The 18,022-nt window shown below is 45.5% G+C and overlaps 2 protein-coding genes across 2 annotated transcripts; one reads left to right on the top strand and one right to left on the bottom strand.

The window, feature by feature from the left end:
- Positions 1–918: 918 nt before the first annotated feature.
- Positions 919–10,420, top strand: nim1kb (NIM1 serine/threonine protein kinase). Its single transcript, XM_055160018.1, has 6 exons — positions 919–953; positions 1,131–1,262; positions 2,668–2,935; positions 4,208–4,476; positions 7,452–7,951; positions 10,189–10,420. Exons 3-6 carry the CDS (start codon positions 2,680–2,682, stop codon positions 10,418–10,420), a joined length of 1,257 nt encoding a protein of 418 aa, XP_055015993.1. The 5' UTR covers positions 919–953; positions 1,131–1,262; positions 2,668–2,679.
- A 3,429-nt stretch (positions 10,421–13,849) lies between these two features.
- LOC110167878 (growth arrest and DNA damage-inducible protein GADD45 gamma-like) lies at positions 13,850–14,448 on the bottom strand. Its single transcript, XM_020933272.2, has 2 exons — positions 14,269–14,448; positions 13,850–14,162 (listed from the first exon to the last, which is right to left on the bottom strand). The coding sequence occupies exons 1-2, from the start codon at positions 14,400–14,402 to the stop codon at positions 13,850–13,852; spliced, it is 447 nt and encodes a 148-aa protein (XP_020788931.1). The 5' UTR covers positions 14,403–14,448.
- Between the last annotated feature and the right edge of the window lie 3,574 nt (positions 14,449–18,022).

Below are 18,022 nucleotides of genomic sequence, written 5' to 3'. Positions count from 1 at the left end.
TTACATAAAAACAACTGCTATATATGATTTTTTTTTTTTACAAAAGGCTTTGCCAATTTGGCTCGGCCGAAAACCAGGACGGAACAAGACTGAAACTAGACTAGAACCTGATAATCAGTCCTGAGCAGATGAAGATGTGCTGAGCGCTGAGGGTGTGAGGGCAGGAGCCTCTGCACAGGTGAGGGGATGTTCTGACCAGCGCTGAAGGTGAGACCACAGTGTCTTGTTCTGTTTGTGCTCTAATCCAATCAGACTCAGGAGGGTCAGGTGAGCCCATTCACACAAGTCTGTCTTTAAAACTCATTCACACATGACAGAAACACAGAGCACATTTCACTGAATTGTTCTTATAGAAATGTCTGGCTGAAAAGTTCAGAGGAGAGTCCACTGGAGGAAGAACAAAAGCACTATGGTAAATTTACACACGATTCTCTCAAACTACCATTGTCTGAACTAGAGCTGATTAAATAATTGTGATTTTTATTAGAACAAGTTAAAAACTGGGTAATGCATTTCCAAACATTTTTGTGAGTTTAAAATCAGAATCGTATATAAAGAATTGGGGTTGGACATAACAACAATGTACATGTCAAGTACAATCACAGTTTCTGTTTCTTTTTCTTCTGCTACTATTTCAGTTTCAGATAAAATGTGAGTGTCAGGTTCAGACAGAGTAAAAATGAGCTGTGCATATTTCTCTAGGGTCTGTGGTCGTCCTCCTGGACACCTGCACGAGTCTGAACTGTGCTGTCTAATCTGTTTATCTGCACTGCTGCTCCAGCCACACGCCGCGCAGATTATCTCTACAAGAACATCTGAGGCTAAGAGTGTTGCATAACATTTCATCTTCAACTGGAGCACGGGGATCAACCTTTGCTCGCTTCACCTGTGCAGAAGTGTAACAAGCCTGGACAAAAGACAAGATCAAAGACACATAAAGTTTGGTTGATTTGGTGAGTACTTTGTGAGTGTTGTTTGTGGCTGATCTGTTCTGGTCTCTGGTCTGGAGCTTCTGTTGCTGTTTTGACAGGATTGGCTCAGATCTGTTTTAGTCCAGGATTAGGTCTCATGACACCAGTGTGAATGGAGAGGAGGGCGTGTTCATACATGTTCTCCTTTATGCTCGTCAGACCCTCCTGGAGCAGAGTCCTCCAGGCACCATGAAGCCTGGACCGTGTGGGACCATGGACCTTCAGCGGTGGAGATGAGGAGTCGGGGCAGGAAACATGACCCTGTACAGTGAACGAGGAGGAGGGCACTAGGTAAGATCACTTCTTTTTCAACTTCAGCTGGTTTCCAACAATAATGTTCCGACATACAGTTTTAGTCCTCTGTAGTTATTATCAACATTTGCCTTTTGCTGAGATGAGATTTGGACAAAAGTGAATGAACTGTTTGACTTTATGCAGAATGATCCTAAGTGATCTGTGACTTGCTAAAGCCACATTGTTGGTGTTTATAAAATCTGTATGAATGTATATGAAATGTAATATTTATAGTTATATAGAGTTATAATAATCATAATAATAATACATAACACTTGTATATTTTCTCGACACTCAAAGATTCAAACAGTTCAAACAGACAAACACAAATGACAAAAACATAAAAATGAAATGTAGTTATTTGTGTGTTAGTTATGAATTTGCTTTGGCCTTAACAAGACTTAAGTTCACTGAGTGTAATGAGTCCAGATATTTGATGAGAGTCGTGTTGTCCTGAGTCGGGCTGCACTGAAACAACAGAATCCTGTGTTTTGTTTTGTTCTGTGCAGAAGAACACACACTCACACTGACGGTGCACAGGCTCAGTGTGTGGGCTGCGGAGTAACTGTAAACTCACATTTTTCAGCTTTTTATCACACTGAATATTTTTCCTCGTGAACGTGAACATTTTATTCATGTTTGGGTAATTTTTAAGTAGGTCTCTGTGCTTCAATAGCTCACTCTCTGTGGTCAGAAGTCCTTCAACAGACATGAGCGGGCATTCTTACACTGATTCCATCATCATGCCACGACTGACACAGTACTGACACAGTACTGACGCAGTACTGACAGTACTGACACAGTACTGACGCAGTACTGACACAGTACTGACGCAGTACTGACGCAGTACTAACACTCAGTGAGAGCCGTTCTACATCCTCTGTCTGTGCTGTTCAGGGCTCCATCGTCGTCTGATAAGATTACAGATGCACAGAACATGAAAGAAAAAACAAACCACATCTGGATTTACAAGTAAATACTATATAGAAGAGATGCCATTACTCTGTAGGCTCTTCACTTTCACTTGGTCACTGAAACAGCTCCACATTTAAACTTTGATTACACTTCACACAACAGCTGAAGCTCTGACTGGCCTTGGGGTGGAGAAACACTGATGTATGATGTAACACAGCAGTGATCTGCTCCTGCTTTAGGATAAAGAGTTATTTTGGTCTTTTATTTGACAAACTGGTGGACTCTTCTGCGGCTCCTCGGGGCTGCACAGTGCTGTGCGCTGGACTCCAGAGGAGACGGTGGGCGAGGGGTTTGCAGAGTCTGTTGGTGGGGGGCTGCAGAGGAGGCACCTCCTGTTGTCACATCAGCATAAGAATCAAAACCAGGCCTTTTAAAAACGAGATAAACATGTAAGTGTTCTTTAAAGTGAGCGTGCTTCTGTTGTCAGAGCGGAGGAGAGATGCGGCTGAACCAGTACACGGTGCCTCACCACAGCCGCTACAGCCTGACCGACACTTCAGAGGAGGGGCCTGTGGAGGTGGAGCCTAAGCAGAAGGACACGCCCCTCCAGCGCCTCACCTCCGACTTGTGCCAGGACGAGCACATCATCAAGGAGCTGGTGATCGGACGCCGTGTGGGTTTCTACAAGGTCCGAGGAGAGATCGGCTATGGGACCTTCTCCAGGGTGAAGATGGCCTTCCACGCCCTCACCAAAGGTAAACTGCACATCCCAGGACACGGGAGACAGACGGAGAGAAGAAAAGAAGTGTAATGACTTAAAACTGCACTATGTCACTTTTCTGGGGAGGGTACAGCTTATATGGAAATGTTATAGAAACACTTGTCACAATAACACATTTTGAAGCATGATTTATTTCTAGATAAACAATTATATTGAATCTACTTCATGTCACTGACACAATAACAATAAAACAGGTTGATTTCAGTAAAGCCATTTTTAAATATAACAGAATGAAAACTTAAAAGTTACTTATCACCTCTACAGCTTTTATGGCCTCACAACTAAAATAACAAAAATCTCCCAATTATTGCAAAAAAAAAACAAATGTGCACACGATCATTTTGAATGATGAGTTGATATATTGATTATCATGACAGGCCCAGTTATAGGTCAGATCTGTGGAGAGATAAGCCCACTCACATTTCTGAGCAATAAAAACTCCTGTAATTGAATATATGGATATTCTGGCTCGTTAAAGCCTGAGTCAGATCTCAGAAGCTCAGAGGCCTGGACAGGACTTGGATGGAGACACTGGGAAAATCAGGTGCCACAGGAGGCGCCAGTGGCAAAAACTCACTGTCTCCTTAGACAAGACACTTCAGTATGTGGTGTGTGAAGGTGTTCATGATGGTTTGCTTCACTTTTGTAGAGTAGAGAGTGGAGTGAATGAATAATGCACTGTAAAGTACTTTGAAAAGTACTCAGAAAAGTTAAATAGTCCATCTTTAAATTAAAATATTGATCTTAATTTGAGTACTTTGACTGGAGTCTCTCCATGGCCCAGCGCCAAAGAACATCTCTGATATATTAGGCCCTCAGGGACTGGACTCCTGCTTTAGTCTTGATGTAGTAGTCCTGGTTTAGTCTGGATGAAGTCCTAGTTTAGTCCTTCAGTAGTCCTGGTGTAGTCCTTCAGTAGTCCTGGTTTAGTCCTTCAGTAGTCCTGGTGTAGTCCTTCAGTAGTCCTGGTTTAGTCTGGATGTAGTCCTGGTTAGTCCTTCAGTAGTCCTGGTTTAGTCCTTCAGTAGTCCTGGTTTAGTCCTTCAGTAGTCCTGGTGTAGTCAGTAGTCCTGGTTTAGTCCTTCAGTAGTCCTGGTTTAGTCCTTCAGTAGTCCTGGTTTAGTCCTTCAGTAGTCCTGGTTTAGTCCTTCAGTAGTCCTGGTGTAGTCCTTCAGTAGTCCTGGTGTAGTCCTTCAGTAGTCCTGGTGTAGGTTGTGATTAATGTTCACACGTGTTTGTTCTGCAGACAAGGTGGCCCTGAAGATCCTGGAGAAAGCTCGTCTGGACCCGTCCGCCCAGCGCCTGCTCCACAGAGAGATCAACAGCCTGGAGAGTCTGCACCACCCCAACATGGTGCGCCTGTACGAGGTCCTGGACACGCCCAGCCGCCTGTACCTGGTGCTGGAGTACGCCGGGGGAGGAGACCTGTCCAACCACATCTACAGCCAGGGCAAGCTGTGCGACCACCGCAGCAAGATCACCTTCGCTCAGATCCTGGCCGCCGTCAAGTTCATGGTTTGTGCTCGTCTACTGCACTCAAATAAACTCACAGGATTTTTAACTGAGCGCACTTTCAGATTCTACAACTCCACTGTGAACTGGAGTGGAGAAGTACGGCAAGCCAAACTGTTTCCGTATATATTTAACGCCTTTAACACCTTATTTGACGCATATTACAAGCCTATTTGAAGCATTAAATTATTATTTGACACGTTAAGTTCTTATTTGACTTATTCGACGCCTCAAATAATAGCAATTTGACTTGTCGAATTATTCTTATTTAACATGTCAAATTCTTATACATATAACAATAATTATTACACATATTACACATATGATCCTTTCACTGTTTTTCCCAGTCAATGAATTTAAAGTGCTTTCAGCAAAGAGTCCAGAACAGTCCAACACCGATGTTCCTATACACACTTTATTCTTAAAAAATAAACTTACACTGTGTAAATTGTCATCTATCAAATTTAAAACGATTGTCGTGCACCTCAACGTATTTATCTTTTCAGTCTGTTGCTCATTAAGCAACTGATTATTTAATTATCTGTATACAATTTTCAAAAGAGAACAATAGGAAAGACACAAACTCAGCCTGCTGGTGCTTGGACTGTTTTGGACTCTTTCTCTTGGTCAGTGATTGGGAAAAACAGTGGGAGGATCATTATCATTTGTAGAATCATTTGACACGTTAAATAAGAATAATTTGATGCATCAAATAACAACAATTTGGCGCATCAAATATATACATAAATGTGAACAGTTTGGCATCCCACAGAGAAGAGCTGATGACTGCTCTGACCGGTGTTTTGTTCTGACGCCTCGTACTCGTCTTGTTTTAGTACTGGGCCAAAAATCCTCCAAAACATTCTTAGTTTTTAGTAAAATGTACTTCAAAGAGCATTTCTATATCTCGTATCATCCAAGTACAAAGTAAACTGCACTGAGACCTTTGACTGAGACACAAAGGCCACTGAGACACGCGGTAGAACTGTTGTAATAAAACCCTCAGATCTCGATACAATCCACAGTAGCTCACACGACGGGACTGCACTCACGGATGGCGTATATTCTGGAGTAGGGCTGGTATCATTAAGAAGTTGCTGATACGATACATACCTCGATACACAGGCCATGATACGATACATATCTCGATACAGTGCACCTTCGATTCGATATGATATATTTCAAATTGATTCGATACGATTCAATAAAAAAATAAAGGCTAAATCATGGCTGTGATACTAAAAGTCTTTGTTAAACCACTTCTTCTTGTGCAAAGTTCATATGAAACACAAACATTTTAATCATCAAAACAGTAAAAATGTCAAATGTGTCGCATAAATGAGTTTCCTTTCACTCCACAAGCAACAAAACTGTAGCTGTAACAAAATAATTTAGTAAAACACATTTAAAAATACTCTTGGTGATATATCGATACAGCAGCCCACGATATTGATACTGTATCATCACATTAAACGATACGATATATCGATATTCCGATATTTTTGCGCACCCCTATTCTGGAGTATAAGTCGCACCAGCCAAAAAATGCTTAATGAAGAAGAAAAAACAAATATAAGTCGCACTTTTTTGAGGGAAATATATTTTATAAAATCAGAGACCAGGAACCGACATTTCATTCAGAATAATAACAGAATAATAATAGAATAATAGTCGAGTTTCATTGTTGACAAAAGCGCGCGTTGCATGCTGGGAATTATTTTGGTCGGCGGCAAGAAACACTAATTCAACATGACGGACGGAGCGAGAAAGCACGTAAAGGGTATTGATCCCGGTTATTTATCCACTCTAACGGCAGAGGACCCAAGACCATTTGACCAGAAATTGGTCATAAGCATCGATGGACGACAAATCACCCTTTTCAACCCCGACAAAAGGTGGACCAAACCAAATTTCTGGTCTGAATCTCCAACTACCTGGACAAATATTCACTTGGGCGATATCCACAATGACTTGGTGGAAACTCCTGGGCCATTCACAGCAGAAAAGATGAAAACCTCCAAGAGTCTCGATGTGTTGTTGAACTTGTTGGAGTCCACGGTTTGTTAGGATCTTCTACGTTTGCTCTGCGGATGTTTGAAAGTCGTTTAATTCACCGTTAGCGGTTCTTTTCACTCAGAATACGAAAAAGACATTTTCCTTCTTCCGTGCTTCTATTTGTGCATCCGATAATGCAGCAGGAATTTACCATTATCGGGGATAAATACGCGAGGTTACGCACTGTGTTTGACGCTACCGTGTTTCTTGCCTCCGACCAAAATATTTCCCAGCAGCAACGCGGGCTTTTAATAACAATGACGTCAGCTGAAACTCGCCTATAGAACTAGAAAAGCAGTCAGAGAGCGCAGACCTCCGCCAAGGACTACAGTCCCTCTCATATTAATTGTGTTTTCCATAAATATTTGTCTCGTATCTTTCAATTTGCAATATGAAAGAGGATCCCATTGTCCATCCCTGAGTCAAATTTCATGGGGTTTGGTCAATAATTAACCGAGATATTGAGAAACAAAATTTTTGGCCCCATTTACCACAATGTTAACTAAAATTTCAAAGTGATCCAGAATCCAGGATTTCTTCCGGATCAGCCCCAAAATGAAATCAGTTCTTCCTTTTCACATTTCCAACAAATCCTGAAAATTTCATCAAAATCGGTCCATAACTTTTTGAGTTATGTTGCTAACAGACAAACAAACAAACAAACAGACAAACAAACAGACAAACAAACAAACAAACAGACAAACGCCGGCAAAAACATAACCTCCTTGGCGGAGGTAATAAGCAGTAGAACAGAGAACAACAGTTTTATACATTTCTTGTATAAAACTGGAACAAATCAGTGGTTTTGTATAAATCTGCTGGGACAGGGGGACACAGACTCAAAGTCCCGGGGCAACAGGGACGTCTGGTGACTCAAATCTGTTTTGCACTTCTGACGTGGTCCTGTGTGTTTTGCTCATTAGCACAGTCAGGACATCGTGCACCGGGACCTGAAGGCGGAGAACGTGCTTTTCACCCTCAACGGCTGCGTCAAAGTGGCCGACCTGGGCTTCAGCACGCGCCTGCCCCACCGCTGCCACCTGCTGGACACTCTGTGCGGCTCGCCCCCGTACGCGGCGCCCGAGCTCTTCCAGGAGCAGGCGTACCAGGGCCCCCCGGTGGACGTGTGGGCCATGGGCGTGCTCCTCTTCTTCATGGTGACGGGGACCATGCCCTTCCGCGCAGAGACCATGGGGAAGCTGCGGCGCTGCATCCTGGGCGGGGCCTACGAGATCCCGGGGTGGGTGCCCGGGCCGTGTCAGAGGCTCATCAGGGGCATCCTGAAGCCCGCCCCCTCAGACCGGTACGCTCTGGACCAGATGCTGGGCTGTGATTGGCTGCTGCCCGTGGAGTTTCCTCGCCCGTTTGGGACCACGGCGGATCCAGGGGGCGTGGAGAAGAGTGGAGCAGAGGAGGACGTCAGGTACTCGCCGTGTGCTCTTCTCCATCACTCTGTTAGTAGCAGTAGCATCGTGGCCATAGCGGTTTGTCAAAGTCTGATCCTGTCAGAAGTTCAGAGGTCAGGCCTGGTTAGTACTTGGATGGGAGACATTGGGAAAATCAGGAGCCACAGGAGGCGCCATTCAGTGTGTCGTTCGTTCATTTGTTTTTCAATATAAAACCAAAAATAAGAAAATGAAAAAACAACAGTTTTCTTCATTATTTGTCTCCAAAGCCAAAATGAAAAAACAGATAATGATTTGTTTTTTCAGTTTTCGATTTCGTGTTTAAATGAAAAATGGAAAAAACGGATAACGACCGTTTCCCGTTTACGTGACTTTCGTGACTGCGATGTCCGAACTTTTGCACTGCATACGGACTGAACCAGGACTGAACCAGGACTGAACCAGGTCCGGGACCAGAGCGGAACCAGACTGGGACCAGAGCGGACCAGACTGGGACCAGAGCGGGACCAGAGCGGGACCAGAGCGGGACCAGAGCGGGACCAGAGTGGACTCCAAGCTTTGACTCTGAGCCTCCGCGGGGTCCGAGCCTCAGCTTCGAGCTCCGGCCCTGCTGCGGGCTCTGAGCCTCCGGTCTGGTCCCGGTCTGGTGCCGGTCTGGTCTCGGTCTCAGTCCTGGTCTGGTCTCGGTCTCAGTCTCGGTCTGGTTCCGGTCTGGTCCCGGACCTGGTTCAGCAGTGCAAAAGTCCGACATCACAGTCACGGAAGTCACGTAAACAGGAAACGGTCGTTATCTGTTTTTTTTCCATTTTTCATTTAAACACAAAACTAAAAACTGAAAAATCAAATCATTATCTGTTTTTTTCATTTTGGTTTTGGAGACAAATAATGAAGAAAACTGTTGTTTTTTCATTTTCTTATTTTTGGTTTTATATTGAAAAACGAATGAACGAAATGACACATGGATTGGCGCCAGTCACAAAAACTGTCATTGTGTCTTTAGGCAAGTGGTCGGAGGGGCCAATGGTGCAGATTGGCAGTCTCACTTCTGCCAGTCTGCCCCAGGGCAGCTGTGGCTACAATAGTAGTTTAATATCACTGAGTGTCGAGTGAAAGAATAATGAACTGTAAAGCGCTTAGGGTATCTTGAAAGGTGCAATATAAATGCAATGATTAATTAATTAATTAATTTTTAAAAATTATTAACAACATCACTTAATTTACTTAAAAGACTCTCTAAAATACAATACATTTATACTGTAAACATAGGAATATTACAGTATTTATAATAAAAAGTGAAAACTCTTTCTGTTAGATTTGGACACAGGAGTCACACATCACAATATAATATAATAACTAAGAGAAAAACAATATAAATGGGAATAATACACTGAATAGAAAAGCCTGTCATGACTTGGACGAGACCATTTTCTGCCATCTGGTGGTGGATCTGAGAGTTGCATTTTTGTAAAGATACACTGCAAACTTACACTTTTTTTACTCAGCTCAGCTTATATTTGATAATACTTGTACTCACTTTTTTAAAAGACAAAAATCTCAGAACAAAAGACAAGGCTCCACCGACCACTAGGAGGCGCCCAAAGCAGAATATCCAATATCCAGATCCAAACTATGTGTGACTACTGTTTTATTAGTGTATTATATATATTATATATTAATGTATTTGCATCTGATAGAATAATAAGGCATTTAATTATTTTATAAATATTTTATTCATTTAAACAATAAATAATTAAAGTGTGAATCTACTGTTTCTCTCTATAAACTGTCTCTGGCCTGTGCAAAATTAGAGTAACACATTGTTAGATGTGGGCAGAGCAGCTAAAAGTAGTACTCAAGTCAAAATATTATTAGTCAAAATAGAACTAGAAAGTTATGGTCCAAAACTCAGAGTGTAAGAGTAAAAAAGTTTGTTTTTATGAATTAGAAAAAAATCTGAAGAAAAATCAAGAAACACGAACGTTCGAATCATTTCAGATTGTCACAGAAAACTTTTGTCACTTTAGACTTACTCACAGCAGGAAGTGTGGAAGTATGAGTACTGTTACTTCAATAAAAATATCACTGAAGTAGGAGTAAAAGTATGCTGCTAGAAGAGTACAAAAGTAACTGAGTACTCCCCACCCCTGCAAGTTGGGCTTTTTATAGTTTCATTACCTTGTGTTATTTTACTTGAGAAATAATGACGTAATAGTTTAAGATGTTTACAGTGAAACCTTTTTTTGTTTGTTTCCAGAGCGTCCATGTTCGCTCTGGGCTTCACGGAGCAGCACCTGCGCAACAACCCGGTGTCGGACCCTCGGAGCCCTGTGGGGGGCGTGTACCGCATCCTGTGTCACCGCGCCGAGCTGTCCCGCGGCGCAGACTCGCTCCCCGTCGTCAGGGGCGTCGTACGGGACCCCAAACGAGAGGGGCTCCGGGCGTACAGGGGGCTCAGGCACACGTCCAAGTTCTGCTCCATCTCCTGAGCCGGAGCCATGACGCCGCCCCCTGCTGGACACACGCACAACTGCAGCCCCGTCTCAGTACACGCATCATAAATTTCAGATTCCGATCATCACAAAATTCATACTGTGAAGTATCAAAATCCTGATCCTTCGTTCAACCTCGGTTATGAATTTAAAAAGTCGACGCCAAAGTGAAAGGCTCCAACTGTTCACCAAGAAACACCTTCCACTGCAAAGACCAAGACGTGATGTTGCTGTAAAACCACAAGAACAAGAAAGTGCAGCTCAGTCTGTTTGTCTTCTGCTCTTCTCCATTAACAAACGGGATTTTGTTTTGTCGTCGCTCCACATACAAAATGTTCTCTGTAAACTCAGGATGATTTCTTAGTCAGACAAATATTTCCTTTTTGGTTCTTCCTGTGGATAAATCCTGCCCATCACCTTCACCTTTCACTATTTTTCAATTCCGTTGGGAAGAGAAACAGTTTGAACAGAGGTTTGAGTCACACACATCTGATTCACTTTTGCATTTATGAAGTTCGCAAACAAATTTCTCGAGTCGTTTTCCGCTGTTAGGATCCAACAACCACACAGTTACGATGTCCGAATCCCAAAACTAAAATATGACAATATCAGAACCAGAAACAAAAGTGATATGGTTCAAAAGACTTGAAAAGATCGACTTTGACAATAGACACATCCCACTGGGAAAACAAACATGGAGGTTTGATGCTCACTTTTTCAGAAAATCTTTCCCAGTGTGAAATTGTGCGATGACCGGAAGTCTGAAATTCGTGATTCATGTTTACGAGTTTGTGTCGGGCGGGCGATAAGAGCTCGGGATCGAATGTCAGAAACAGCCTTTATTAGAAAAATCAGCCAAGCTGGAAGTAAGTGCATTAGGGTTTTCAAAACTATTAAAAATCAGATTGTAATTAACACTAAAACTATCAAAACTAGATTCTCATTTGAACAATACTAAAAAAACTCCCATTCACAGACAGAGATGAACCTTTACTGAATGAAGAACAAGAATAAGAGCACATAGACCTGGTTTAGTCCTGGTTTAGACCTGGTTTAGACCTGGTTTAGACCTGGTTTAGACCTGGTTTTAGACCTGGTTTAGACCTGGTTTAGTCCTGGTTTAGACCTGGTTTAGTCCTGGTTTAGACCTGGTTTTAGACCTGGTTTAGTCCTGGTTTAGACCTGGTTTAGACCTGGTTTAGTCCTGGTTTAGACCTGGTTTAGACCTGTTTTAGACCTGGTTTAGACCTAGTTTAGACCTAATTTAGGCCTAGTTTAGACCTGGTTTAGACCTGGTTTAGACCTGGTTTAGACCTAGTTTAGAGCTGGTTTAGACCTGGTTTAGACCTGGTTTAGACCTGGACCACTGAGGGTTCACACAGATATGAGGCCACATGGGAACAGAAACAAAAGTACAACAATTTAACGTTGAAAATCACATTCTATCGTCTAAAGGCGCCGCACGCTACACGAGAATTTGCCCGATTTTGGCTGCGATTTCTTCTCCCGATCAGAAAATAGAGTAAAATTGTCCCTTGAACAGCGGAGAGGAGACACTGCCCCCTGCTGGTTCCACGTGCAACTACAACAACACAACAGGATCTAACTCCTCAGCACCTGTGAAGGACTTTGGACTCTAGTACTGTCTTTTTGTATGTTTTCTATGCTTTGACATGTTTTCTATGGACTGCTGACGTGTTTTGTAAAGTAGTTTTGTATTTCTTTATGTTCCTAATAGTGCCAAACACAAAATAGTGTGTTTAAATTGCTTTTTTGGGCCTTTTGTTAATCAGCTTTCCACAGCAGACTGGATTCTTACCTCATTAAACACGTTCACCTCATCTTTTGTCTTTTCTCTAACTGTATTTGTCTTTATTATTATTGGTCAGTTTAGTTTAACAATTAAGATTAAGGGTTTTTCAGTTCAAAAGCGTCTCAAGTTGCAGGTTTTTTGTAAATTTGAGGCCATTTCATCTGCAGCGCGTCACATCTTTGTCTTGTGCGCTCGACTCCTCTAAAAGGAAACACCAAAGAACAGGCTCTTTCTTTTGTCCCGCTGATCAGATCTCCGCAGTGTTCAGGGTAAACCGCAGTGTGCTCCGGCCTCCTGCTGCCGCACCGGCCCTTCTGCGGGACAATGCTCCGTGTCTGGGGCTTTGTGACGCGGGGAGCAGCTGCTGCGTGTCTCGCCTCTTTTGTTTGCTCCACACAAACTTCCACTGAGTGTCCTCCCCTCCGCAGGGCCCCACAGCAGCTGGCGAGGCACCAGATGACGCCCGGGACCCCCCCCCCGTCCAACCTGCCCCCCCTCCAACCCTGTCCAACCCTGTCCCCCCGACCCCTGCCCCCCCGTCCAACCCTGTCCCCCCCGCCCGTCCAACCCTGTCCAACCCTGTCCCCCCCGTCCCCTGTCCCCGTGCGCACCGCGGCAGATGGTCCCAACAATGGCGCCCAGTGTCCCGGCTCTATTGTCCCGGACACATTCACATGTAAATGATCAGCCCCCCTCCCGGCCCCGACCCGCCCCTCCACAAAACACACACAGCAGAAAGTTTGAGTTTCACAGAGTTTATTTTATATTTCAGTGTGATCCAGAACATTGTAGATCTTTTGGGGGTTTTACACTTGGACATGTGTCCGTGAGATTCAGACAAATTAAGTTTCTAAAGTCAAAACTTCAGAACATCAGTGTAGAAACATTTCTTCATGTGTTCTAACAATAAACTACTACACATATCTGGGCTTTTACATAATTTAGTAACATTTCCCAAGTGAAACCTTAGGAAATGATAAATTAACTTAATAACTTTCATTCTTTTTCATTTTTCTTCTTTTTTTAAAAGTATTTTCTTGTGAGCGGCGCCTGCAGTGAAACCTTCAGAGCGCGCACTCGTAGCTCGTGTCTCAGACATTTCTAAAGTGAAACCTTTAGAGCATTAGGACAGTTCTGGAAAGTGGGATCGGCTGAATGCGACGGTGGAGAGTCGCCAGCCCGGAGGACGTCTCCAAAAAGTCCCTTTTGTTGACGCCTCCTCCTCAGCACCGCTTCTTCTCCTGCTGCGCGTGCTTCAGCCCGCTGCGCCCCGGGCCGGGCGCGCTCACGTGCACACTCACGTACGCGCTCAGGCGCGCGCTCTGTGGGGCACGGAGTCGTGCGCGTCCGGGCACCGGGACGGGGCTTCTCCTTTCTCTCCAAACCTCATCCGCACAAAGAATGAGGGTCAGTGCGGCCCGCGGCGCCGCCCGGCTCACAGAAAGAACCGGGGCGTGTGGCGCGCGCGGGCACGAGGCCGCGTGCGCGGGCCCGGGCCGGGCGCCGCGCGTGCGTGGGGCCTCCTCCTCAGAGGAGTATGAGCAGACATCCTGATGATATCAGGAGCAGAGATAAACAGCCTGTAGACCAGGGGAGGGCATCAGGGCGAGGGCTCAGCGCGCGGGCAGGCTGATCTCGGGCAGCCAGTCGTTGAGGGCGCGGCTCTCCTCACAGAACACGCGCAGCTTCTCCAGAGACGGGTCGTCCCACGAGCCCTCGCACGGCCCCGTGATCAGGACGCAGTGCGCCTCCTCGTCTTTGCGCCCCACCAGCTCGTGCAGACGCTGGCGGTCGCTCACGCGCACGATGCTGATGTCGTTGTCGAAGCAGAAGGACTGGATGAGAGTGAAGTGGATCTGCAGAGCCACGTCCCACTGGAACTGCTCGTCCATGGCCAGGACGCAGAAGGACACGCTGTCCGGGTCTCTGTGGAGGACACAGGGGACACTCGGTCAATAAACTGAGCAGTGAACAAACATCTGAACAACAACAACAAACTAAACTCCTCATAGATGTTTGGTGTCATACTTACAGGTTCATGACTTTGGCGCACTCGTACACGCCCACGGTGAGGCAGTCGTTGTCTTGGGCGGTCTCCAGCACGTCCACCAGCGCCTGGCCGGTGCAGGGGGACGCGGCCTGGACCTGAACTTCTTCCAGAGTCATGATGAGGCAAAGAGATATTCCGCAAAGCGAAGAGAGAGAGCGAAGTGTTTAGAGTAAAGTCCACACGGAGCAGAGTGCCCACAGCAGCTCGTGCGCCCCTTATATACGTGCCGGCGCGCTCTCTGATTGGCTGCCGGCGCGTGTATTGGTATGCTAATGCTATTGTGTGCGCGAGGCTCGTGGCAGATTGATGGGGGTCAGTGCGCCTCACGCGACAGCAGGCGGGTTAAAAATAGCCCCATTCACAAGACTACAGCTGGAGACTTGAGCCTTTGCGCACTTTCAAACAGCGCATAAAGACGAGTCTGCACTTTTTGTGTGCTCCGCGCGGCCTCAGCTGGCCTCATCTCAATCACCAAAACACACAAGAGGCAGAACACGATATTGTCCTCAACTTTCTCCTTGTTTTTTCCTTGTTGTTTTCTCCTACTTTGCTTGATACATGCGCTCGTTTGTAATAATGTGAGAAGATGGAAAGTCCAGTTACACTCTCCATGACTCAGCAACAAATGCACAACATCAAATACACAACAACAAATGCACAACAACAAATGCACAACAACAAATGCACAACATCAAATGCAAAGGACAACTTTCGTGTGCATTTTAACCGCGTACTGGGGGCCTGTGCACATTTGGCACATTTGGCACATTTTCTTGTTCATATCGATTTGTGACACGACACTTTTATTCAAAATGGATCGGGACAAACTCTTCCACCACCTTCAGAACATTTTGCACACGTTTATGTCATGGCGCGAGCAGCAGACTATGGCCTGCATGGACATGTTATCGTCTGTAAATGCGTGCGTAAAGTTTGTTTTGCATGATCATGACGCACGGTGTTTGGAGAAAGTGCACACCTCCTCGCTGCAGAAAACTCGTTGACCCAGTGCAGCCCACCCCCGCTCAGAGAGAAAGGGCAGGTGGACCGTGCCATCTGTGGACTGGGGGGCCGTGCGTAAAGCTGTGCCATTGTGCGCGCAGGCAGCAGCAGTGGGCCTTCGTCTTTACGCACAATGCCTCCATACAAATGCAAATGAGCAGCGCGTGCCAGAGCGCCCTGCAGGACGGACGGGCGGAGGGGGGGCCCGGGTGACCACGTGGACATCAGCTGCGGATTATTTATTTACTTTGCAGAGGGTAAGCACGAGTTTGGAGTGCGCCTTTTCTTTGGGGGCGGTAAAAGCAGACAGAGAGTGAACCCGGTGCACCGCGAGTCTGGACGCGCGTGAATAAAGTTTGATTTGCAGCGTGACCGTAAAGCGCAGCGTGTGTTGGGTTCAGCTCTGAGTTTTTACGGCTCAGACCAAAACACGTCTGTGCAAAACATTTTACAGAGTCTGATGATCAGTCCCGTGTCAAATGTGCACTGAGATCAGAATACTGCAGTTAGTAGTAGTAGTAGTAGTAGTAGTAGTAGTAGTAGTAGTAGTAGTAGTAGTAGTAGTAGTAGTAGTAGTAGTAGTAGTAGTAGTAGTAGTAGTAGTAGTAGTAGCAGTAGTAGTAGTAGTAGTAGTAGTAGCAGTAGTAGTAGTAGTAGTAGTAGTAGTAGTAGTAGTAGTAGTAGTAGTAGTAGTAGTAGTAGTAGTAGTAGTAGTAGTAGTAGTAGTAGTAGCAGTAGTAGTAGTAGTAGTAGTAGTAGTAGTAGTAGCAGTAGTAGTAGTAGTAGTAGTACATGTAGTAGTAGTAGTAGTAGTAGTAGTAGTAGTAGTAGTAGTAGTAGTAGTAGTAGTAGTAGTTCAGTAGTAGTAGTAGTAGTAGTAGTAGTAGTAGTAGTTGCAGTAGTAGTAGTAGTAGTAGTAGTAGTAGTAGTAGTAGTAGTAGTAGTAGTAGTAGTAGCAGTAGTAGTAGTAGTAGTAGTAGTAGTAGTAGTAGTAGTAGTAGTAGTAGTAGTAGTAGTAGTAGTAGTAGTAGTAGTAGTAGTAGTAGTAGTAGTAGTAGTAGTAGTAGTAGTAGTAGCAGTAGTAGTAGTAGTAGTAGTAGTAGTAGTAGTAGTAGTAGTAGTAGTAGTAGTAGTAGTAGTAGTAGTAGTAGTAGTAGTAGTAGTAGTAGTAAATGTGCACACAACTGAAACACAGAAGTATTGTAGTTCAGGCGCAGAGGTGAACAGTCTGTACCAGATTTAATTGTTTCTTTTGAAAGATCGCTAGATCATCTGGAGATCACAATGGGCTATACAAGCGCAGTCCCCAGTGCGCATGCGTGCACCTGCCGGCCCTCTGTTTTGGAGGAACATGTGTTTCATGAATGAGCCGTGACCCGCGGCTCCGAGCGCGCGGGGCGGGGCTCGTGTTTGCGCCAGATGGAGAACTGCAGCTATGTGCGCGTGCGTGTGCGTGCGCGTAACCCCTTCTGTTCTGCTGACCCCGAGCCCCTGGGGTCACGAGCCCATTGTCCACGCGCCTCCACATCCAGCCTGATGCGCATTAGAATATGAACGAACCTTATCTGCGCACACACACCCCAAACACGCGCAGATCTGCGGGTGCGCATGTAAACACGCGCGCACATCACGCGCTCTGTTTGCTGCCATAACAACAGCGCCACTTTATCTCCGAGCATCTTGTACTTCTGTTTTCTTCTGTTTTCTTCTGTTTTTTTACTGTATTTGAACCAACAACACACGCGCCTCCGCCGCTTTCACTGCGCAAAGTCTCACTCCAAACGGGGGGGGCGCGTGCAAGAGGACACCGTCCCATTGTGGCGCGTGAGCACATCTGCCGGATAAAGGGAGGAGAAGAGGAGAGGAGAGGGGGAGAGAGTAAAAAGAGCGACAGGTGTTGGACTGGGGTCTGCTCCAGTGACCCCGGGCCACGAGGACACCCCGCGCGCGTGCATGTGTGTGTATGTGTGTGTAGGTGTGTGTGTGTGCGTGTGTGTGTGTGTGCGTGTGTGTGTGTCACTGACCTGCAGCTGAGTGGACACAGGAGTCTTCAGATCAGTCAGAGCTCAGATGAGCTAAAGTTTTGTCTTTGTCTCTGGGACAAATCTGTTTCACTCTGTTCAGAAAAGTGACACATGCAACAAAATAAGATTTTGTATTTGGTCTGGTGCAGTAACATTATGGATCTTGAGTCTGAAGATTTTTGGTTTGAAGTGTGAATGTTTGTGTGGGACAGTTTTGTGTGAGGACACGTCAGGACTTGGAGACATGAAGACAAACTGTGAGCCCACTGTCCACTCAAAGAGACACTTTCACATAAACACACTCAGGGTCTTGTGTCCAGTGGCTGCACAGTGTGAGCTCAGAGGACACCAGGCTCCATGTCCGTGTCCGGGTCCCGTGTCCCGTGTCCCGTGTCCCGTGTCCCGTGTCCCGTGTCCCGTGTCCCGTGTCCCGTGTCCTGTGGGGACATGTGGACATAGAGGGACACTGGGAGTTTTACGGTGTTTGGACTCTGAGGACAGACAGAAGCTCCTCAAACAAACTGTAAAACCACAGGAGCCAAGGAAACATCAGATCTGCTGCAGACGAGGTCAACACCGAACCAGGGACCAGGACCAGACCAGGACTAGAACCGACCGGTCTAAACCACAGGACCAGGACCAAACCAGGACTAGAACCGACCAGTCTAAACCACAGGACCAGGACCAAACCAGGACTAGAACCGACCGGT

Source organism: Boleophthalmus pectinirostris, unplaced genomic scaffold, assembly GCF_026225935.1.
Source record: "Boleophthalmus pectinirostris isolate CB_2022bp ecotype Guang Dong unplaced genomic scaffold, ASM2622593v1 HiC_scaffold_2826, whole genome shotgun sequence".
In the NCBI taxonomy this organism is placed as follows: domain Eukaryota; kingdom Metazoa; phylum Chordata; class Actinopteri; order Gobiiformes; family Gobiidae; genus Boleophthalmus; species Boleophthalmus pectinirostris.
This window is presented reverse-complemented; position numbering and strand designations above follow the sequence as displayed.